The sequence below is a fragment of the Capra hircus genome, chromosome 20 (genome assembly GCF_001704415.2).
Source record: "Capra hircus breed San Clemente chromosome 20, ASM170441v1, whole genome shotgun sequence".
Classification (NCBI taxonomy): domain Eukaryota; kingdom Metazoa; phylum Chordata; class Mammalia; order Artiodactyla; family Bovidae; genus Capra; species Capra hircus.
This window is the reverse complement of record NC_030827.1, coordinates 35,249,833-35,273,699: the sequence shown is the minus strand read 5'-3', so window position 1 is coordinate 35,273,699 and position 23,867 is coordinate 35,249,833. Positions and strand designations below refer to the sequence as shown.

The 23,867-nt window shown below is 38.8% G+C and overlaps 1 protein-coding gene across 2 annotated transcripts in view; it reads right to left on the bottom strand.

Moving 5' to 3' along the window:
* The window catches only part of FYB (FYN binding protein), a 172,368-nt gene that overhangs the window by 46,321 nt on the left and 102,180 nt on the right, over positions 1 to 23,867 (bottom strand). For both annotated transcript variants that reach the window (XM_005694771.3, XM_005694772.3), the window contains exon 3: positions 1,081 to 1,237. In XM_005694771.3, coding sequence (XP_005694828.2) covers positions 1,081 to 1,237 — 157 coding nt within the window. The remainder of the gene's footprint in view (positions 1 to 1,080; positions 1,238 to 23,867) is intronic.

Sequence of the window (23,867 nt, the reverse complement as noted above, 5' to 3'; positions counted from 1 at the left end):
GACAAGTGTGTTTTCAACTCTTGTTCTAAATTGTAATTATCAGCATTGAAGGAAAGCTGTCAATCAGACATGATATTAACTGAGTCTATCACGAGGATTATGGATATTAAGTACTTTAGATGTAGTGAACATCAACCTCGTAGGGGACTGAAGTGAAGGAGAAACAACTGTAGCTAAGTATTTTTGGCATATTTGTGGTAAAGGATAACCATGCAAAACAATTTTTTGGAAGAAGAAATCGAAGATCTACTCTGACTTGCCAATAGAATCTATGCTTGCCGTTGTCTATTTCTCTTTAACACAATATTTCATTCTATCCCAGTCTTCTGCTTGTTGTTTTCTCAGCCAGCTCTTCTGGTAAATCACGGATAAAGAGCCTGTGCATAACAACATATACAGTTTTGACATGTCTAAAAAGTACCATCTAAGAAAAGTGAGAGTGGGCTTGAATAAGTTTCCTGTTTTTTAAATACACAGTCAGAAATCTGGTTACTTAGAGAAAACCTCCATTTTTTTACTTATAGGAAGTTATTTAGCAGAGTGGTTAAAAGCATACAGGACAGTCTGCTATGGAGAGTCACTTAACCTCTGTAAAGTTCCATTTACTCATCTGTGAAATGATGAAAACACTACCCACTCAATAAAGTCATAAGGATTATATATGTAAAGTGCCTAGCACATTACAGGCCACCAATAAAATGTGGTGGTACTGGTGGTATAATGGTGGCATGAAAATGATGGTGGCAGTGATGATAATGGTAGTGGTGGTGGAAATGATGAAGATTAAGGAGATGGTGGTTGTGTTGACCTGAAGAATGCTTCAGAACTTCGAAAAAGGCTCTAGAAATTTTCCTCAAATGAACTCTTAACGGGAAAACCATTGCCAAAGCAGATAAATAAGAACTGCTAAAGGATATGGAGGTGTGAGAGCAGCTTGCTAAGCCATCTCTTCTCCCTGCTAACTGACCACTTCTGTGGCTCCACCAGAGTCACATGGAACCCTCAGCACTCAGCCAAGCATAGTTTGAAAATTCCTGACAAGAGACTGACAAAGAAATGGCGAAATAATCTTTTGCTTACTTGAGGTCTAAGGGAGGTTTAATGTTTCTGGGAGGTAGACTTGGGGCTGGCAATTGTGTTGGGTGAGATGCTGGCAACGGTGGTTGGCTGGATGGATGGGATGGTGGAGGTGGTGGCAGGGCAGTTGTTGAGAAAGTCATTGGTCCTTTGTTGGTACCTACGAAGCAAAACAAAAAATACTGTGAATTAAGACAAATCTTCACCATGCAAGAACTGACCATTCCAAGTATGCAGAAATGAGGATTTTAAACATAATAATGAAGGAAATGCATTGTGGGTTGAATTAATGCTTTAAAGAATTTAATACTCTCAGTATCACGGGACATAGATTTTTAACTGTTCCATTTCTCCCCACCCCCCACCACCCAGTTTACTGATGTATAACTGACAAATAGAATTTTAAACTGTATAGTGTGATGATTTGATACACATATATATTGTGAAAAGTTTCTCCCCACCAAGTTAATTAATATATCTATCACTTCACGTATTTGTCTTTTTGGGAAGGGTGGCAAGAATACTTAAGTTGTACTCTTTTAACAAATTTCAGTTATACAGCTGTATAGTGTTGTCAGCTGATAGTGTTATCAACTGTAGTCACCATGTTCTGTTTTAGATCCTCAGACTTTATACATCTTACCCTTTGACCAACCACCTCTCCTTTTTCCCCCCAACTCAGCCCCTGGCAACCACTTTTCTACTGCTTATATATTATATAAAAAGTTTCCTAATTCTTTTTAGATATTCCTGCCTCTGTTATGGTAATTATTAAAAATACTATCCTTTCAGGAGCCTGGCTACAGTCCATGGGGTTGGAAAGAGTCGGACACGACTGAGAGACTTCACTTCACTCCACTCTCTGCTCACTATCCTAGTCCTCTTGGAGTTTTAAAAATTGTCCAGTCCCTACACCCATCACTTGGGACATTGCTTGACAGGAGAAAATCTCACAGGCTTAGCTCGTGTTTTCTTTTGCCAGCCATTTTTTTTGGGGTTGAGGTAGGGATAATTAGTTCCCTTATAAATCTGATAAATGAAAATTTCTGATTACATTTATATGTTAGAGATATTTTTGTCTTTTTGTCATAAAGTTAAAGTTTTTTGATATTTAAGGCTAACTACTTTTTCTTGAATTTGATTAGTTAATTTTTTTCATGGATAATTTGTCACTAGAGTTACATTTAAGAAGGCCTTCCCTACCCTCAGTTCAGTTCAGTTCAGTCACTCAGTCGTGTCTGACTCTTTGCGACCCCATGAATTGCAGCAAGCCAGGCCTCCCTGTCCATCACCGACTCCTGGAGTTCACTCAAACTCACGTCCATCGAGTCAGTGATGCCATCCAGCCATCTCATCCTCTGTCGTCCCCTTTTCCTCATGCCCCCAATCACTCCCAGCATCAGTCTTTTCCAATGAGTCAACTCTTTGCATGAGGTGGCCAAAGTACTGGAGTTGCAGCTTTAGTATCATTCCTTCCAAAGAAATCCCAGGGCTGATCTCCTTTAGGATGGACTGGTTGGATCTCCTTGCAGTCCAAGGGACTCTCAAGAGTCTTCTCCAACACCACAGCTCAAAAGCATCAATTCTTCGGCACTCAGCTTTCTTCACAGTCCAACTCTCACATCCATACATGACTACAGGAAAAACCATAGCCTTGACTAGACGGACCTTTGTTGGCAAAGTAATGTCTCTGCTTTTGAATATGCTGTCTAGGTTGGTCATAACTTTCCTTCCAAGGAGTAAACATCTTTTAATTTTATGGCTGCAATCACCATCTGCAGTGATTTTGGAGCCCCCCAAAATAGAGTCTGACACTGTTTCCACTGTTTCCCCATCTATTTCCCATGAAATGATGGGACCAGATGCCATGATCTTCGTTTTCTGAATGTTGAGCTTTAAGCCAACTTTTTCACTCTCTTCTTTCACTTTCATCAAGAGGCTTTTGAGTTCCTCTTCACTTTCTGCCATAAGGGTGGTATCATCTGCATATCTGAGGTTATTGATATTTCTCCCGGCAGTCTTGATTCCAGCTTGTGCTTCTTCCAGCCCAGCGTTTTTCATGATGTACTCTTCATAGAAGTTAAATAAGCAGGGTGACAATATATAGCCTTGGTGTACTCCTTTTCCTATTTGGAACCAGTCTGTTGTTCCATGTCCAGTTCTAACTGTTGTTTCCTGACCTGCATATAGGTTTCTTAAGAGGCAGGTCAGGTGGTCTGGTATTCCCATCTCCTTCAGAATTTTCCACAGTTTATTATGATCCACACAGTCAAAGGCTTTGGCATAGTCAATTGAGAACACATAATTATTAACCTTATATTTTCTCCTGTTTCTAATTGGATACATGTTTTTACATTTAACTTTTAAAAATTATTAGTAATTTATTTTGGAATTAGACGTGAGATCAGGATCTATTTTTATGGGTTTATTATTGTTCATAAGTCATTTACGAATGTCCCAGGACCATTTGTCTAATAAGGTATTATTACTTACCTCTTCTTTCGTAAAACAAATATTAAAAATCCTAGTGAATGAGACAGATGAAAATGCAGATTGTTATTTTAATTTATAAATAATATGGTTTGATAGAATCATAAGTGACTTGAAAGTTTTACACAAAGAGAATAAGCCACTGTGAATGGATATTAATAAACCATTGGTGGTTTAGTCACCAAGTCGAGTCCGATTCTGCCACCCCATGGACTGTAGCCCGCCAGGCTCCTCTGCCCATGGGATTTCCCAGGAAAGAGTACTGTAGGGCATAGCCATTTCCTTCTCCAGGGGATCTTCCTGACTCAGGGATTGGACGTGGGTCTCTGCACGGCAAGCAGATTCTTTACCGACTGAGCTACCAGGGAAGCCCTAACAAACCATTATCCAAAGAGAAGAAAAATTATTTACTAGCCATTTTGACATCTTTTCACGGAAAATGTTTTGACAAGTGGGAGACCCCAGCACATGAGAGTGATCTAAGGCCTGAAGGTGAGAAATTATAGACATGGTTTGGGGAATGCTGAACTGGGTCGACTAGAACCCAACCTACCCTGAACTCTGTGCTACGGATTTATCTTTACACAGGATTAGGAGGCTTTCTGATGGGGCTGCTGGGGCGGCCCCCTGCTCTTCTTCTTGCCGGGCATCAAATCCCTCTTCTCTGGTTATAATAACTTGAGCTGTCCAGAAAGTGGGGTGATTGCCTGGACTTGTAACTCCAAGGGGTCCTCAGGGAACTACGACAGCCATCTCACCACCACCACCACCAGAGGGCGTGCCTGAGGGTGCAGTCAAACCAGAGGAAGGGAGAGCTGGGTGACGGAGAACTGGATGGTTTGTTTTTTCAAATTACTTTTGGAAAACTCTTAGAGATAGTCTGACAGGCTAAATGAGACACTAAACTATAAGTGTCTTGTTCATTAAACTTGAGGGAACACACACTAAAGTATTCTTATGTTACACTAGTATTTAGCAATGGGATATTTTGCTTTGCAAAATCTATGGTCACTTTCAAATACTACAAGGAATATATTTGCATGCATACAAAATAATACTAAGGAAAAGCATCTTAGTTTTTCAGGGAGGCAAAAAACAGGTAGACTTGCCTTACTCTAATATGATTGGCTTTAAAATCTTAATGTAAACTTCAAAAATTGTGTCAAAATATAATTAATAATATCAGAATTCTCAAAAGCAAAAATCTAGTCTGATGTCATGGAAGCAAAGAATGGATATTGAATTATAATAAAGCAAATAAAGAAGAAACAGAAACAATAAATCTATAGGAAATTTCTGAGATTAATTTTAACATTAATAAATCATTTTTTTTGCTAGGAACCACTTTAGGCATTTTGCACATGGAATTTTATTTAACTTACATAACACTTCTTTAGGTGTTATCTAGTTTCCATTTGATAAGTAAGAAAACTACCCAAATTCAGAGAGTCAGTAAGCAACAGAGGTGGAATTCAAACTTGGCCAGAATATAAAACTTAGTTGATATCTTATGATGTTTGTGCCCTTTCTGCTATGTTCTGTCCATGCTCTTAAAGTCATGAGATGGAAATTATTGCTAAGTTCAAATGGACGTACTAACAGATTTTCATAAGTCCAACTTTTCTAATTGGTGCTTTGCCTCTTAGCGAAATATTGAACAACTGTTTTCAGTTTTATTAGGGCAATATTAACTCTGGAGACTATAAGATAATCTAGAAAGGAATTCAAATAAAGTGGTGTTTTGGATACATGTTTCAGAATTTGACAATCAGATAGCAGGAAAGTAGACATCCAGGAGTTAGTGGAAAATAGGCCCCCAAAGATAGATGACTGATACAGGTTAACAGGGCAAAAAATGTCTCATGATTTGGAATTGAGGAGCTTGAAATAAAATCATGAAAAGATCTAAAATATATGAAGTAAAACAAAGGGAAAGAACAACAAGTTTAGAATTTAGTTAGTATCAAGAATTAGAAATGTAAAATTTGAGAGTTAACAACCAAAACTCTGATCAATCTATCTATCTATCTATTTGGGTCTTATCCCTCAAGTCTCAGAGATATCAATATTGCCTAGGTAGTCTGTGGCTTTACAAGAATTGAAAGACCATTTGGAATTTCTTCCTCTGAGAAATGTGCAGGGATATGGGCCACATAGTAGCAGATAGAGCAAGACTACTGGACAGTCCAGGACCGCTCAGGTGCAGTGAGCTAAGCAGGTAAATTTATATCCTACTGCCCACTCTCATCCCAAGCCAGATTCAGGAATTATGTTCCTGGACCATTTAATAGGAGCTTAAGGCTTAAGGCCTTAAGTATATTTTCACTCTGCTTATTTACCTTATATGCAGAGTATATCATGAGAAATGCTGGGCTGGATGAAGCACAAGCTGAAATCAGTATTGCCAGGAGAAATACCAATAACCTCAGATATGCAGATGACACCATTTATGGCAGAAAGTGAAGAAGAACTAAAGAGCCTCTTGATGAAAGTGAAAGAGGAGAGTGAAAAAGTTGGCTCAACATTCAGAAAACTAAGATCATGGCATCTGGTCCCATCACTTCTGGAAACAGTGACAGATTTTATTTTCTTGGGCTCCAAAATCACTGCAGATGTTGACTGCAGCCATGAAATTAAAGATCCTTGCTCATTGGAAGAAAAGTTATGACCAACCTAGACAGCATATTAAAAAGCAAAGACATTACTTTGCCAGCAAGGTCTGTCTAGTCAAAGCTATGGTTTTTTACAGTAGTCATGTATGGATGTGAGACTTGGACTATAAAGAAAGCTGAGCACTGAAGAATTGATGCTTTAAACTATGGTTTTGGAGAAGACTCTTGAGAGTCCCTTGACAGCAAGAAGATCCAACCAGACCATACTAAAGGAAGTCCTGTCCTGAATATTCATTGGAAGGACTGATGCTAAAGCTGAAACTCCAATACTTTGGCCACCTGATGTGAAGAACTGACTCACTGGAAAAGACCCTGATGCTGGGAAAGATTGAAGGTGGGAGGAGAAGGGGACAACAGAGGATGAGATGGTTGTATGGCATCACTGGCTCAATGGACATGAGTTTGAGTAAGCTGCGGGAGCTGGTGATGGACAGGGAGGCCTGGCGTGCTGCAGTCCATGGGGTCACAAAGGGCTGGACATGACTGAGCAACTGCACTGAACTGAACTAAGGCTTCAAGTAGATGCTGGCCATTTTGCTAAAAAGCTGAATGGGAGTTTGACTTACACCTAGTTGTAACACTTGAACTTCCACAAGAGATATAATAAGTTTGATAATAAAATTCTTAACCATAATTTTAAAGTATGCCTAATAGCAAAAACAAAAGAGAACCGACCATACGTACAGTAGGGAGCAGTTAATACTGGTTACAGAAAAATGGGAAGAGTTGTGAACGAAGGGGAGCGAAATTGCAGAACTGTCTAGGACGTGAAAACAGCTCTCAAGAATCTGGGAAGTTAACAACTTCTGATTTGAATTTTTCATTCTCTTTAATTTGGGGAGCTTAGTAGAGGCCTTACACAAGTCATGTGCTCTGACACATGGGTGGAACACTTGGGCCATTTTACTAGGAGGAAATGCCTGGCAGGGGCCTCCATGAGTCTGCCATCAGTCCCCAGGCATTATCTGCCCCGCCCTGAAGGGTGGTTCCAGGTTCACTGAAACACCAGCTACCCAAAGTGGTGACGTTATGTCAGGATCTAAAACTATAAATGGAAAAGCAGAATTGAAGGGGAAGGGAAGAATGAGTGGGGAGAAGGGGAGGGGATAATTAACGAAGAAACTTTGACAGTGGTAGTATACTTATATATAGAAAATGGAAATTGTGTTATTTCACAAACTTTGTACTTGAGATCTTTTTTTTGTTTTTAATAAATACTGGTTCCTGGTATTGTGACAATACTCTTGTAATGTAAAGATCTATGAGGACTCAGGAAATCTACCCCTTAGATTCTGACACTGATGGCTTTTGATGAAGGAGGTGCTTGTAACCTTCACGGTCCTCGAGGTCTAGGGAGCATCTTGAGTTGTGGTTCTGGATTTCCTTTTCAATCCATGGATTCTTTAAGAAAACCAAAGATACTATGAGGACTTCTCTGGTGGTCCAGTGGCTAAGACATCACACTCCCAATGCAGGAGGCTGGGGCTTGATCCCTGATTAGGGAACTAGATCCTGTATGCCACAACTAAGGGTTCGCATGCCACAATCGAAAGATCAAAGATCACATGTGCTGCAACTAAGCCCCAGTACAGCCAAATAAATAAAATAAATATTAAAACATCCCCCCAAACAATGTATCATATCATCCCCAATCGCCATAAAAACTTGACTGTAGAGTTAATTTCCAGTCATGATTTTGTTGAGATGTCTTAGAATTGAGTCAGACATTAGAAAACTGATTTTACCACCAGCTTTACACCAAACAGTCCTTTATCTTCAGCAAATCATTTAATTTCCATATGATTTAATTTTTCTATCTGTCAAATGGGAGTGGTATGACCCCCACTATTTCATAAAGGTTTAAAGATTAGATGAGCTGATATGTATTGAAAGCATCTTGAAAAGTCTGAAGCAGAGTATAAACATAAAAGATGATCACATAAGGATGAGGAATGTGACAAAGAAAAATCATTACTGAGCTATCCTGACTTGAGTTATTTTGAAATCAATAGTTTGAATTTTTATAAGGTCTTCAGTTATTTATTGGGGAATTATTATGTGCCTGCCCCAAGAATTGATGCTTTTGAACTGTGGTGTTGGAGAAGAGTCTTGAGAGTCCCTTGGACTACAAGGAGATCCAACCAGTCCATCCTAAAGGAGATCAGTCCTGGGTGTTCATTGGAGGAACTGATGTTGAAGCTGAAACTCCAATACTTTGGCCACCTGATGTGAAGAGCTGACTCATTTGAAAAGACTCTGATGCTGGGAAAGATTGAGGGCAGGAGGAGAAGGGGATGACAGAGGATGAGATGGTTGGATGGCATCACCGACTCAAAGGACATGGGTTTGGGTAGACTCCGGCTATTGTTGATGGACAGGGAGGCCTGGAGTGCTGTGGTTCATGGGGTCACAAAGAGTCGGACATAACTGAGTGACTGAACTGGACTACACTGCCCCAAGATTTAGCCATTGAGTTGGCAATGTGGAATATAAACTTTTATCTTCTATACACTTGCGTAGGTCGACATATGGCTGTTGTTTATCCAAATGGGACAAAAAGCTCTAGCAATTGTCTGGTATTTCCTGAATCTAGGCTGATAAACTCTGCACTAAGAACAATCTAAGTGTATATTTGATGGGGTCCCTAGTAATTGTCTGCCCAAGCGAGTCATTTACACCTACCTAAACACAGCCTCTTCAGAATCTGGTCTCACAGAGACCTTATCACGTTTACCATAATAGTTGTTTAAAAGCTCCCTACATTCCTGGACCCACTCACTCCCTCCTCGTTCGCCACGGATACTTTACCTTTTATTTTACCAAGATCATGGAGAGCACTCTACTGGACCACCCCCATTTACCTTTTGTTCTAACTTAAAATCTCCTTTCATCTTGCTTCCCTTATTTCCTTTGCCTCTGATTCTCTGGAAAAAATGTCATTCTTACCAATACTAACTGCCATTCTTGGTTCATAACATGCCTGCTTTTTTATAGACTTTGCTCCATTAATCAATAACTCCTTCACTTTCATCAAGTAAGAAACAATTATTAAGCACTTACTCTGTGCTCTGGACTGTATTTCAGTCTTTACGATGCACTTCCCATCTTAAACGTGGTTTGATCTCCTGTACTTTAAAGAAACACAACAATATCCTTACTTCCTTGTCCCTCACTCTAGTTAACAGCTGCTGTTTCTCATTCCCTTCACAGCTGCATTTCTGGAAACAAATGTCTTATATTTGCCATTTCTATATATATCTTTATTGTGCTTCAGTGGCTTCATGGCCGAGGGAAGAATGAAAAGTTCTGGCATAGAGAGTTTTGAGTTTCAATTCAGATTTCACCACTCATATTCATTTAATTGTTTATTACTCAGTTTTGGGGCCATGAGTAAGTTGCTTGACATCCCCAAGCCTTTCTTTTCTCATCTGTGAAATGGTCATATACACCCACCTTGCAGAAGCATCTGAACATTATAGTTCTTTAATAAACATTCCTATTCTTAGCTATCACTTAATCTAGCTACATCATTGATACATGGCAGTCTCCCCATCTCAACTGTAAATAGCAAAAGCTTTTCCTCAAACCAATTATGAATAATTAGGATATGCATAATTAGGATATCAGTTAAGATATCTTGGAATGGACTAAGAATCAGGACGTTTAACTCCTTATCCAGCCCTTCAGGTAATGAACAAACAAACATTGCTTTTACTTTCTTGATCCCTGTGTGTGTATGCTCAGTCGTGTCTGACTCGTTGTGACCCCGTAGACTAAAGCTTGCCAGGCTCCTCTGTCCATGGAATTTTCCAGGCAAGAATACCGGAGTGTGTTGCCATTTCCTTCTCAATTCTTGATTCCTGAACAACACCAGAAGCAAGTTTTCAGCATGGGAAGTGGAATGGTTTGATAGAATACTTGTGCTGGAATCATTCAGATCTAGGTTTGACTACCAATCCCAACTTGTAGTAGTTGTAGGGCACTGGATAATGTATTTTGCTTTTCTGGGTTTTATACTCCCTGGATGTTAAAATGAGACTACTGCTTCCTAACATGCAGGATGGCTATGAGAATTAGAAACAGTATGTACCTACTATTTATACGCAACAGGGGTGTTCTGCTTAAGAAGTATCCTAGCATCTAGAACCATTTTTTTTCTACATGGGACAGGCTCTTATTAAACCTTCAAGGGCACTTTTATGTCTCTATGTGTAGAGAGACTAGGATAATCAAACCTTACTAGGCTTTTTTTTCTTTTAATTTTTGTTGAGACATAGTGGATGTATAATATCATTGTTAGCTTCAGGTATAGCCTAGTACGATTTCTTTTAAAAGTTTTCTAGGGACTTCCTTGGCAGTGCAGTGGTTAGGACTCTGGGCTCCCAATGCAGGGGGCATGGGTTCAATCCTTGGTAGGGAAACTCGGATCTACATGCATGTGAGATCAGTCGTTTCACCCATGTCCAGCTCCCTGTGACCCTATGAACCATCACTTGCCAAGCTTCTCTGTCCACAGGATTCTCCAGGTGAGAATGCTGGAGTGGGTTGCCATACCCTCCCCCAGGGGATCTTCCTGACCCCAGGGGTCAAACCCGTGTCTCTAATGTCTGCTGCAGATTCTTTACTGCCGAGCCACCGGGGAAGCCCAAAGGTCTACATGGCAAGGCCACACACAAAAAATGTTTTTTAAACTTCCGCTTGTGCTTGAAACAACATGCTATGCTGCACTTGTGACCATTTTGCTACAAGCAAGCTTCTGACAAGCCACCTGTTTTTTTTAAGTGTCATGTGGTTGCTCTCCTTATACTCTGGCTTGACACCATGCAGCCGAGTGCTGCTGGGCGAACTCTCTCATCTGTACACAGAGCATTCACACATGGTTTCTTATGCTAATTTTATGTTTTGTAAAGTTCCCATAAATTACGTTGTCACTTTTAAATTTAATCTCTTCCTAGTTAAATAGTAAACTGAGGGTGGGTCTGCACTGTCACCATCTGTGTCTGCCCCACAACACTTTACATCTATCATACATAGCAGGGTATTTCATGTCTTACTGATTCAGACTTTTTTTTCCCCTCTCTTTTCCCTTTAGGGAAAAAAATAGTTTATTGTGGAATAAATATATGCACAGTAAAATGCTTAAGAAAAGATAAGAGGGAATACTGAAAAGAAACATCTCACATTCTAATTCCATCTCCCATTTTCCAAAGACAACTGTTATCAGCCTCATATGTGTCTTTCAAGAAATATCCCATGCATGTTGTCACATAAATTGGACCTTAGTACATACAGTATTCTGTATTTTGCTCTTATAACAAATTTTTTTAAAAGATTTCTCTTTACTGGCACAAATAGGGCAATGAAATTTTCATAACTGTGGCATTCTCCATTGCATAGATTTAGTATCATTTATTTGACCCATCTCATAATTGATGGAAATTTTGATTATTTTTTTGAAAATTATTTTATCAAGTAAGAACTATATGGGTTTAAAGAGTATACTTTAGGGACTTTTCTGGCTGCCCTGTGGTTAAGACTACCCCCTCCCAAGGCAGGGGGCACAGGTTCAAACCCTGGTTGGGGAGCTAAGATCTGTGTGGTGCAGACCAAAAAAAGAAAAAAGGAGTACAATTCTATGGAATCAATATGTTTGTATTAGTGCAATCATCATCCTAATCTAATTTTAGGACACATGAATCACCACAAAAATAAAGCTGACCTATTATTTTCCTCACCCCATCCTCTCCCCCTTACTCCTGCCTTAGGCAACCACTGATTTACTTTTGGTCTCAGTGGATTTGTTTATCCTGTGTTCTTCATATTGATAGAATCATACAATATACGGCCTTTCGTGACTGCTTTTTTCACTTGGTTGTTCTTGAGGTTCAATCATGTTGCAGCAGATATCAAGATTTCATTCTTTCTATGGCTCGTTTATATCCCACTGTATGGATACCACATCTACTTATCTATTTTTCAGCTGATGAACTTTTGAATTATTTTCATTTTTTAGCTGTTACAAATAATGTTGGTATGAACATTTGTGTACAAGTTTTTGTGTGGACATATGTTTTCATTTCTTTTTACTATTAATATATGCCCAGCATAGAATTGCTTAGTAACTGTATGTTTACTATTGGGAACTTTAGTTTGTTTTGTATTTTTTGATATCTTTGGGTTACTAGACAAGTACAATTACAAAATTATTCTTGTACTTATATGTTTGATCACAAGTTTGAATATACGTGTAGGGTAAATTCTTAGAAAGTGGACTTCGTGGATCGAAAAATAGAACATTAAAACACTTTGGTAAACAGTGCCATTTGTTAAGAGTTTATCAATTCATGTGTCTTCTAACACAGGAGGATTACACCTGTTTTACCATAACCTCCCTGACAGTGAGGTATTATCACATTGTTTTGGTCTTAATTCTGATATGTAAAAAAATGCTATGACATTTTAACTTGCATTTAATGTTTGCAAGTGATGTTAAGGATGTTTTCATATGGTTATAAGACATTTTGTGTGTATGTGTGTTTCCTTAATATAGTATGTTAGTGATACAGCACCCTATTTAATTAAATTGCTGAAAAAAAGAACTTACTCTTCTATGATTGACAGTTGATCGAATACATTGCTGTTTGATCTAAAATAGAATATTATTTACAATATAGGCATTCAAGTAGATATTGCCATTTATGTCAAAGCATCTTACAAGTTTTCAGAAGATCTTCAGTAGCTTTCAAAGGTAAGGATTTGAAAGTATTTATGAGCCTATCTGGGTCATAGGCTTAGAAAAACTAGTTTTGCAGAATTCTTTTTCTTGCCTAATTCAAAGTCATCTATTCTTATCTTCAAAGAATTTATAAGCCCATAGTGGATGTAAACCCACAGAGGATGGGAAATTTTGGAAATCAATTTAGTTGAAAACAAAGTACTGTAACTACATTAGTGAAAAGCTCTTTGCTTTGAAAGCAAACTACCAAGAAAATGTTGGTCAGCTTAGAATATTCCGTCAACGTGGAAAGAAAAGTAATACTGAAACGTTCCTGTTTGCATAGATAATTAAGCAGAAATTAAAATGAAGGTGAAAAGTAGAGATCAAAACAAATACAATCAATTAGAGGAAAATAAGTAAAGAAAGGCTTTGATCACTATCTTAAACTTCCCCCATCTCAGATCTAACTTTGACATTCAATGTCTCTGAATCTTTTTTAATTCTTAAAAATTTACTTCCCCAATAACTTTGTTGGATTTCACAATTTATGTAGTTATTTTTATAATTAGATGTAATCTTGAAGCGTTAAATGTTTTTATTTTCAGTTCATAAAATGACATGAAATTCAAATCGGGCAGTAATTTGACTGAAGATTGCTGACTTCTGAATCTTTCTCTTTTAAAAAGGTTAAGGGATTTCCCTGGGAGTTCAGAGGTTAAGACTTGTGGCTTTTACTGCCAAGCCCTGGGTCTGATCCCTGCTCAGGCAGCTGAGATCCTGCAAGTAGTGCCGTGTGCGTGTGTTAGTCATTCAGTCGTGTCCAACTCTTTTATGACCCCACGGACTGTAGTCCACCAGGCTCCTCTGTCCATGGAAATTCCCAGGCAAGAATACTAGAGTGGGTTGCCATTTCCTTCTACAAAATATTATATTAAAAGGAAAAAAGTCAGTGTATAGGAAAAGTTTTTTGCCAGAAGCTGATACTTATAGAGTACCTTTCTTTTTTCTAAGATAGAGTGCATTGGCGCAGAAGACAATAATTGAATTTCTTTTCTTCAAAGGCTAAAATTTTTTAAAAAATATACTTAAACTTATATAGGAGTAAAGGAAGTCCTACTAGAACTCAAGGTTTAGAAAAGCCTCATATGAACTGATTGATACGTTGAAAGGATAGTGAATGTTTTGAGTCAATCATCATTTTTAAAATAAAAATCAATATAACCCAGAAATATAACATCTATGAGCAGAGAGGGAGTAAACACTGGTGACGCAGAGATAATATTATAGCTTCAGAATATGAGCAAATAGAGGGACATCTAAAGCAGATGCTCCAAAGTCAACTTTCAGTGGAAGCCAGGCAGCAACACGCATTTGTATGTATTGCTGGGAATTGACTGGTGAGCAGGAAATTTGTGTCGTCTTGATGGGGTCACTGCTACAGGATTCCAGCCTACTGTAAATATGTGGAGAACAGTTCTAGATCTTTCTGTGAAATCTTCCAATTTTTAAATATTGGTAACTAAGTAAACAAAACAAAACAAACACATCAAACATACACCCCCACCCCACCCCAAACTCTACACACCAAACAAATCTCAGTTTTGGATTACTTTGTGATAGATGTGGAATATTTTGTGAAAATTACTTTGTGATAGATGCCTTTTTTTTTTTTTTAAGTAAGAGGAAGTGTTATAAAGAAAAGGACTATTAAGGGAAATTGCCTGATCATAAGTTCATCCAGGAGGCCAGATTTTTCCTGCTAAAACTGTAAGGTTTTGAAAGGGTTAAATTAGACCATCAGACCAAGCAGACATGAATTGAGGAAAGAGAACAAGAACTGCCAATAAAGAAGGCAGAACTTCCTTGTAGTGCATGGACAGAGTATGAAGTGACCAAGATCCAGTATAGCTGGAAGCACAGCTGTGTAGACAGACTGGTTTAAACAGAAGGTTCAATTCAGTTGCATGCTCAGTCTCCCCTCCCCTGGAGGAGTGCATGGAAATCCACTCCAGCATTCTTGCTTGGAAAATCCCATGGACAGAGGAGCCTGGTGGGCTGCAGTCCATGCATCCGCAAATAGTCAGATATGACTGATTGACTAACACTTTCATGCTTACATTAATTTTTTTTTTAGATTTTCACTAAAATGATAATATAATTAAAAAAATATATAGAGGATCTAAGGAACTCTGAGAATTTCCAAAGGCCTCACATTGAAATATACTACCGTGACAGTTCACAACTCAGTCAGATTTGGGAATCACAAATAAAGATTTCTCCACCTCATTTACCTCATCTGTGTGCTTTGCTTAATGATTCTAACTGATCAAACAATACCAAGTTTTACTGTTCCTAAATCTAATTAATAAATTTCTTCACTATTTTATGCAAAGTAAATAATGTATCACATTTACATTGTGCATCTAATTTTGTAGAAAGTCCAAATAGTAAATTGGTGACATTAATGTAATCAATATAATGTTTAACAACCACTCATATTGATTCCTATTTTGTGTTTTCTTACTCCCTATACCTAGCATGTGAACAATTTCTATCCATGCTACCCATGAAACATACTCTGAATTCGTCTTCTTGTCTCTCCCACCCTAGTCATTTCTCACCTGAAAGTCTTCTAATCAGTCTTCAGATTTATTCTTATGTGTCTACATTTTATGCTCCACACAGCAGTCAAAGAGAAGTCCCAAAATGTAAACTAGAGTATAATATTCTTCTTCATAATGCCTCCAATTTCAGTGGCTTCCTATTACAAATTCTGAACTATGACCTTCTAGAACCCAAGGAGTTTGGTCAGCGCCTACTGTTACAGCCTCATCTTGAACCACTCTCCCTTCACATAGGTATTCTAGCTGACATAAGGGCTTGCTATTTCTTTAACCACATCAAGCTGATTCTTGCCTAAGTAATTGTCACTAACTCCTCTCTGTGCAGACAATCCTTTCCCATATCACTGTGTAATTGGATCCTTTCATCATTCATGACTCTGCCTGAATATTATCTGCTCAGAGACGTCTTCACTGACAATCTCATCTAAAATCACTTCACCTTGTCTGCTACCTTCTCAATCACTTGGTTGCATCATTGGTTTTATTTTATTCACAACACTAAGCATTCTCTGAATTTGTTTATCCATTAATTTGTGTTTTATCTGCTCTTCTAACTAGGATGTAGGCTATATGAAAGCAAAAACTATATACATCATTCTTATTGCTGTATTCCCAGGCATAAAACTATGGCAGTCACTCACTAAACATTTGTTGAATAGATAAATGAATAAACAAGAGATCTTTTGCTGGAAAAAAATAGGAAATGTCAAATTCTCTTGCATCTTGCTCTTAGAACAAAAGCAAGGATTAAACATAAAGGATTTATTTTGTAATTCATGTTTATCACTAATATTCATACTAAGGATCATCATTTTCAGCATGAAGCAGTGAAATTGAATGCTACAGGGCACTGAACAGAAAGAATGACAGGCAAATATAGACATAAAGTGACATAATTAGTATAAAGAATAACATTTAACATCAGACTTGGAACTGGAATAAGAAGTCATCCATAGAAAAATTCACTAGGTCAAAGTACAATTAAATTTTAAATCAATGATTGACTGAAAGACAGTAAGTCTTTGGAAATAAGAGAATCCGTCCAGTCAGGAGTGCAGGACTGAAAGAAAGGATCCTGAATAGATAAGAAATGGACTGGTCAAAAACCATCTAGATTAGGGGTATTTATCCCAGTTGGTGCTAGTGGTAAGGAACCTGCCTGCCAGTGAAGGAGACGTAAGAGATGTAGATTCCCGGGTCAGGAAGATCCCTTGGAGGAGGAAATGGCAACCCACTCTGGTATTCTTGCCTAGAGAATCCGGTGGACAGAGGAGCATGTAGGCTATGGTCCATAGGGTTGCAAAGAGTCAAACATGACTAAAGCAACAGCATGCACGTGCACGCACATCCTAGAAATAAAACGGGATTGAGGTGAGGAAACAGGTGGGATTATAGCTGGCCTCAAATACATGAAAGACTAATTTGAGGATGAGTCATGTATTTGAACATACTACAGAGGCAGTATGAACACCAAAGGAAGTTACAGAAAGATTTCAGTGGAAAATAAGATTAAAATTTCTAGGCGACAGAACATGCTAAGAAGCGGATTCTCTAATCACAGAAATTTCAAGTGTAAGATGGTGCTTCCAGGGACTTCCCTGGTGGTCCAGTGGTTAAGAATCTGCCTTCTAATGCGAAGGATGCAGGTTTGATCCTTGCTCAGGAAACTAAGACCCCACATGCCATGAGGCAAAGAAGCCCATGCTGCAAGTACTGAGTCCATGCCTCAGCTGGAGAGAAGCCCGTGCAATACTGCATGTGTGCCGCAACTAAGGCCTGACGCAGCCAAATAAGTAAATAAATTTAAAAAAAGAGATTATGCTTCCAGACATTTAGAGTCCATTCCTTTAGCATGGCTCAGTCGAAACAGCCGTCTAGCCAGGCTAACTATCAAAGGTGAGACCTTAAGTCCTCTACCTTCCTCTCATTTAAAATGGGAACAGCTATACCTGCTACATAAATTGAATGAGATAATATGCATAGTGTACCAGGAACAGATTCTGCAAGCAAGTAGGTGCTCAGCAAATAAATAATGGTCATTATGGAAACTGCAACTATGAGAAGACAGCCCAGGATACTGATGACTTGATAGCTTGTAGAGGCCATTCAGACTCTCCAAGGCTTCTCAGTTCCCCTGATATTTATATTGAACTATTCAATTGATATTGAGCTAATCTTTGAAGAGAAAGGACAAATTTATGACTATTATTTCAGCCAATTTCTTTTATTTTGTTTTCAGGAAAAAATATTGCCAACATTCATATTCATTAAGACCTCAACAAAAGCATTATATATATATATATATAATGGGAAGGAGAAAAGAGTCCAAGATAGGCAGCCAATGTAGAGTTCCAGTCAAAACCTTGTCCTTTGGAGTTAATCAGACTTGGAGTTATGGGCAAGTTATTGAGCTTGCCCATAACTGCTCCTCTAGTCCATTCACTGAGTAATCGTTGTTACTCGGCTGCAGTGTGCCTATATATATATACATGTAATAGTTAATCATTGTTATATAACTTGTGGACAATGAAGCAAGATAGTGCTGGTAGCCTATTAAGGAGTCATATGTGAAACAGCAATACCAGATGCAGATAATATGACTTGCTAAATGCAGATTTTGCAACCATGAAAGTTAGTGATACTGGAATTTTAGCATGATGAAACTGGGGAGGGAAGGATAATGGGCTTAGTAAAACCCCATTTTGCTCTTTCCACATGTGTCAAGAATTCACAAATGAAATATTTTATGTCCAACATATAATGGACACCAACCCAGTTATCTTGAGGAACTAGGAGATATAAGAAGCTATGCTCATCTAAACTCTCCCAGTCTCATTTCTTCTGATATGTTTTGCTAACACTATGTTGCTTATACTTATCCTGGTAAACTTTAACATCTACAACCTGTGTTATAGTGTTCATTTTGACTAAACTTCTAATGCAGTCTTTTGTAGGACTGCTCAAAGGGGCATACTTAACTTAGATTGTGGATAACACCCTTGTTGAAGGGCCAACTGCTACTTTCAGTCAATTCAGTTCAGTCGCTCAGTTGTGTCCAACTCTTTGCGACCCCATGAACTGCAGCATGCCAGGCCTCCCTGTCCATCACCAACTCCCAGAGTTCATTGAAACTCACATCCATCGAGTCAGTGATGCCACCCAGCCATCTCATCCTTGGTCGTCCCCTTCTCCTGCCCCCAATCCCTCCCAGCATCAGAGTCTTTTCCAGTGAGTCAACTCTTCACATGAGGTGGCCAAAATACTGGAGTTGCAGCTTTAGCAGCATTCCTTTCAAAGAACGCCTAGGGCTAATCTCCTTCAGAATGGACTGATTGAATCTCCTTGCAGTCCAAGGGACTCAAGAGTCTTCTCCAACACCACAGTTCAAAAGCATCAATTCTTCGGCACTCAGCTTTCTTCACAGTCCAACTCTCACATTCATACATGACTACTGGAAAAACCATAGCCTTGACTAGCCATCTAGTTGGCAAAGTAATGTCTCTGCTTTTGAATATGCTGTTTAGGTTGGTCATAACTTTCCTTCCAAGGAGTAAGTGTCTTTTAATTTCATGGCTGCAATCACCATCTGTAGTGATTTTGGAGCCCCCAAAATAAAGTCTGACACTGTTTCCACTGTTTCCCCATCTATTTCCCATGAAATGATGGGACCAGATGCCATGATCTTCGTTTTCTGAATGTTGAGCTTTAAGCCAACTTTTTCACACTCCTCTTTCACTTTCATCAAGAGGCTTTTTAGTTCCTCTTCACTTTCTGCAACTTTAGAAGCTAAGAATTATATTTAAAGAAACCCCATAAGTTAGAGATATCTAACTAGAAATCATTAAATAAGTACAAGCAAGTCAATTACTTAGTGACCAAAAAGTTAGTACATGATGGGGAAGAATTAAGGTATGTACAGCAATCACAGAAAAACTTTCAGAGTACCCTTATTTCATTATAGGTGATACATTAATAAATTATATAGCATAGCTACATATTTATATCACATGGCTATATATTTATATTGCATAGCTATATATTTATATCACATGGCTATAGTTTAATAAGATCCGGCTATGCTGGGTCTCAGTTGTGGCATGCAGAATCTCTTTTTTTAGTTGCAGCATGTTGGGGTCTAGGGATCTACCAGGGATCAAACCTAGGCCCCCTGCACTGGGAGCATGGAGTCTTAGCCACTGGACCACCAGAGAAGTCCCTATTATAGCTCTTTTGAAACTTAAAATAGTTAATATTTTTAGATGTTTCAACTTAAATATCATCCTTAGCTCTAAAAAGAAATCACCTTTTAGGCTGTTATTAACTTGTCAGACTTTTCTTGTTCAAAAATTGACTATTGAACTTGGATCTGTAGCAGTAGTTTTCAGAATTTAAGAATGACTTGGTGCGTATTTAATAAACAGGTTCTAGGAACCCGTCTTCAGAGATTCTGATTCAGATGCTCTCAGATGGGGCTCAGGGATCTGCATTCTTGCCTAGAATCTCAGGGAATTCTGATGCATGTAGACTATGGACCATGCTTTAAGAAACACTGGTTTTGCTATTGTCTCCTTTAAAGAAACAGTGAAACTCAAGCCAGCGAATGTTGGTACTACTGATGTGTTAAAAGGTTTAGATTAAGATAGGAAGAAATGTTTTACATAGATTGCTTAAAGAATCTTAAAAAATAACTTAGAGATAGCATTTATCCATTTTCTTCTACTTAACATTGAACAATATTTCTTAAAGCGTAGACCCAACACTAGTAGTATCAGCATCATTTGAGAACTAGTTAGAAATACAAATTCTCAGGCCCCATCCCAGATCTAATGAATTTAGAGATTTTGGGGGTGGGTTCCAGAAATCTGCATCTTAACAAGTTTTCCAGGTTGTTCTGATACACGTCAAGTGTGAGAATCACTGGTGCAGACTAAATGGTGGGGATCTGGTATGATTCGAAGGGCAACAGGGTGACATAGAAGGCTGTGAAGAGACTGGTAACTTAAGTAGTCATTGTGCTACCAAGGTGTGCAACCTGTTGCCTGGATGCTGGATCCAACCGGGGCTAGACCCCAGTACCTGGAGTCTGCTATTATCACAAATTCTCTTTCTTAAAGCACAACTTGCTTATCTTGTTTTTGACCCTCGTATTGGTTACTAGCTGATGCTTTCAGTTTGTACTTTATTTTCAGTTCCTTCTGGTTATTTCTTGTCCTTTCTGTAGGAACCAAACCTTACACGATCCAACCATAGTTGTAACAAGAGAACCTGGTGATTATAAAACAGGGAAAATCTCATCAAGATGATACCACACTGAATTAGGAGTTGGGCTTAACATATACACACCAGATCTTCCTGACCCAGGAATCAAACCCGGGTCTCCCACATTGCAGGCAGACGCTTTACCGTCTGAACCACCAGGGAAGCCCCTAAATGCAAAATAGGTAACCACAGAATCACTGTGGATGGTGACTACAGGCATGGAATTAAAAGATGCTTGCTCCTTGGAAAGAAAGCTATGACAAACCTAGATAGCAAATAAAAAGCAGAGACATCACTTTGCTGACAAAGGTTCATATAGTCAAAGCTTTGGTTTTTCCAGTAGTCATGTATGGATGTGAGAGCTGGTTCATAAGGAAGGCTAAACCACAAAGAATTCATGCTTTCAAACTGTGGTGATGGAGAAGACTCTTGAGAGTCCCTTGGACATCAAGGAGATCCAACCAGTCTATCCTAAAGGAAATCAGTCCTGAATATTCATGGCAAGGACTGATACTGAAGCTGAAGCTCCAATACTTTGGCCACCTGATGTGAAGAGCCAACTCATTTGAAAAGACCCTGATGCTGGAAAAGACTGAGGGCAGGAGGAGAAGGGGATGACAGAGGATGAGATGGTTGGATGGTATCACTGACTCAATGGAGATGAGTTTGAATAAATTTCAGCAGATATTAAAGGACAGGGAAGCCTGGTGTGCTGTAGTCCATGGGCATTCAAAGAGTTGGACACAACTTAGCGACTGAACAACAGCAACTAACCACAACCTACTGTATAGCACAGGGAACAATACTCAAAATTTCGAAGTAGCCTATAAGAGAAAAGAATCTGAAAAAGTATATATATACATATATGAATCACTGTGCTGTATACCTGAAACTAACACGACATTGTAAATCAACCATACTTCAATTAAAGAAAAAAAAACGTAAAAAAAATGATGATACCACATTACCCCTTTTATAATTGGATGGATGGGGAAATGAGAAGTAGGGGTGAAGGGTGATAATCACAAAGGCAAAGATCAGCAGATAACTTTAGGAGATGGCAGACTGAAAAGATTGGAGAAAGGAAGGCAAAGTGATTAGGAGCAATCTTTAATGAAAGTTTATAGAATACTGAATACCAGTCATCTCTCCATAAAAGAAACAGAACCAGGCAAAGGTAGATTCACGAAGGAGATAGAATTTATTTTGACTACCTATTTGCAGCCATGAAATTAAAAGACGCTTACTCCTTGGAAGGAAAGTTATGACCAACCTAGATAGTATATTCAAAAGCAGAGACATTACTTTGCCGACTAAGGTCCGTCTAGTCAAGGCTATGGTTTTTCCTGTGGTCATGTATGGATGTGAGAGTTGGACTGTGAAGAAGGCTGAGCACCGAAGAATTGATGCTTTTGAACTGTGGTGTTGGAGAAGACTCTTGAGAGTCCCTTGGACTGCAAGGAGATCCAACCAGTCCATTCTGAAGGAGATCAGCCCTGGGATTTCTTTGGAAGGAATGATGCTAAAGCGGAAACTCCAGTACTTTAGCCACTTCATGTGAAGAGTTGACTCATTGGAAAAGACTCTGATGCTGGGAGGGATTGGGGGCAGGAGGAGAAGGGGACGACAGAGGATGAGATGGCTGGGTAGCGTCACTGACTTGATGGACGTGAGTCTGAGTGAACTCTGGGAGTTGGTGATGGACAGGGAGGCCTGGCATGCTGCGATTCATGGGGTCGAAAAGAGTTGGACACAACTGAGTGACTGAACTGAACTGATCCTATACCTTTCTGGAGCAAAGAGCCTAAGAATTAGGCTATTACATCTATTTCTTAAGACAGCCATAAAATTGTAGGACTGAAAGTTCTTGTGAGTTTACTATTTTTGTGCCTTTCACATAATTTGGCATAGAAAATTTGTTGATTGATTATGAAGCTATCTTCCTGCTTCTGCATAGAACTTTGAAACAGAGAATAAGAGAATCACTTATTCTTGTCAGCCTTGTGTGTGACAAAGCACAGAATATCTCTTTAAAAAGTCCTCAATTCTGATCAAAGATAAGAAATTATCTGAGGTCCAGATAAGTTTAGTGATTCATGAAGGAATGCAAATCTTAAAATCATGAGGTCCTGATAAAAGAATCTTGTTTTCCTTAGTCAAGTCTCATGTTCTTTCTACCATCCCTGGAAATAAAATCTCTCTCTCTATATATATATATATGTAATTTGTTTCTAAACCCTAAAGTGATAAAATTTTAGCATCTTCTTTTTGAAAGTTTTTTCAGTATCTGTCCAAATGAAAGAAGCAGCTAAGGAGAGACTAGACAAAATAGAAAGTCAATAACTAACAGACTTATACGTAAACACATCAGGCAGAACTATTCTCCAATAAAGAAACAGTCTCCCAGTTGTTTTTTGTGAAAGGGAGGACTGTTATAATTCCCCAAAGTCGTGAGTATATGGTTTCTCACTCACATGTATGTGTGTGCATGTGCGTGCAGAGATGATTCTGGGCGTGAGCAAGGCTGATAAATAACTTTCGGGAAAGAAGGGAATTATTCATAGTTAGATCTCTGAGTTGGAGGAAGGAAGGAGAAGCTTAGGATTGGAAGATAGAGCAGAGTGGAAATTGACCCAGGCAAACTCTGTGTTGAATGTTGAGTCTTCTTTGTGGATAATCCACGAAAATGTCAAGGAAGGGACTCGGTTGGTGGGTGGAAGGTCATGTGTCAACAGCAATCTATTTGATGGGGTTTGGAGAAGACCTCAGTTGATCGATGTCGCTGATATAAGCACAGAGCTGGGTTTGATTGTGTTGAAATGGTTCTGAGGTGAGAATGTCTCACATGGGCTGAAACATGGATATGTGATGGTGGGAAATAGAGAGGGACTTGTTTTGACCTCATTGAGCAAAACCCCTGCCTTCTGGGGACCAAAAGAGAAGTAGGACGAAAGTTGCTGGGATAGTATAATATGTGGAATTGCCACTCTGTAAGTTCATAGTGAGTTCAACTATTAGTGTGTCTTT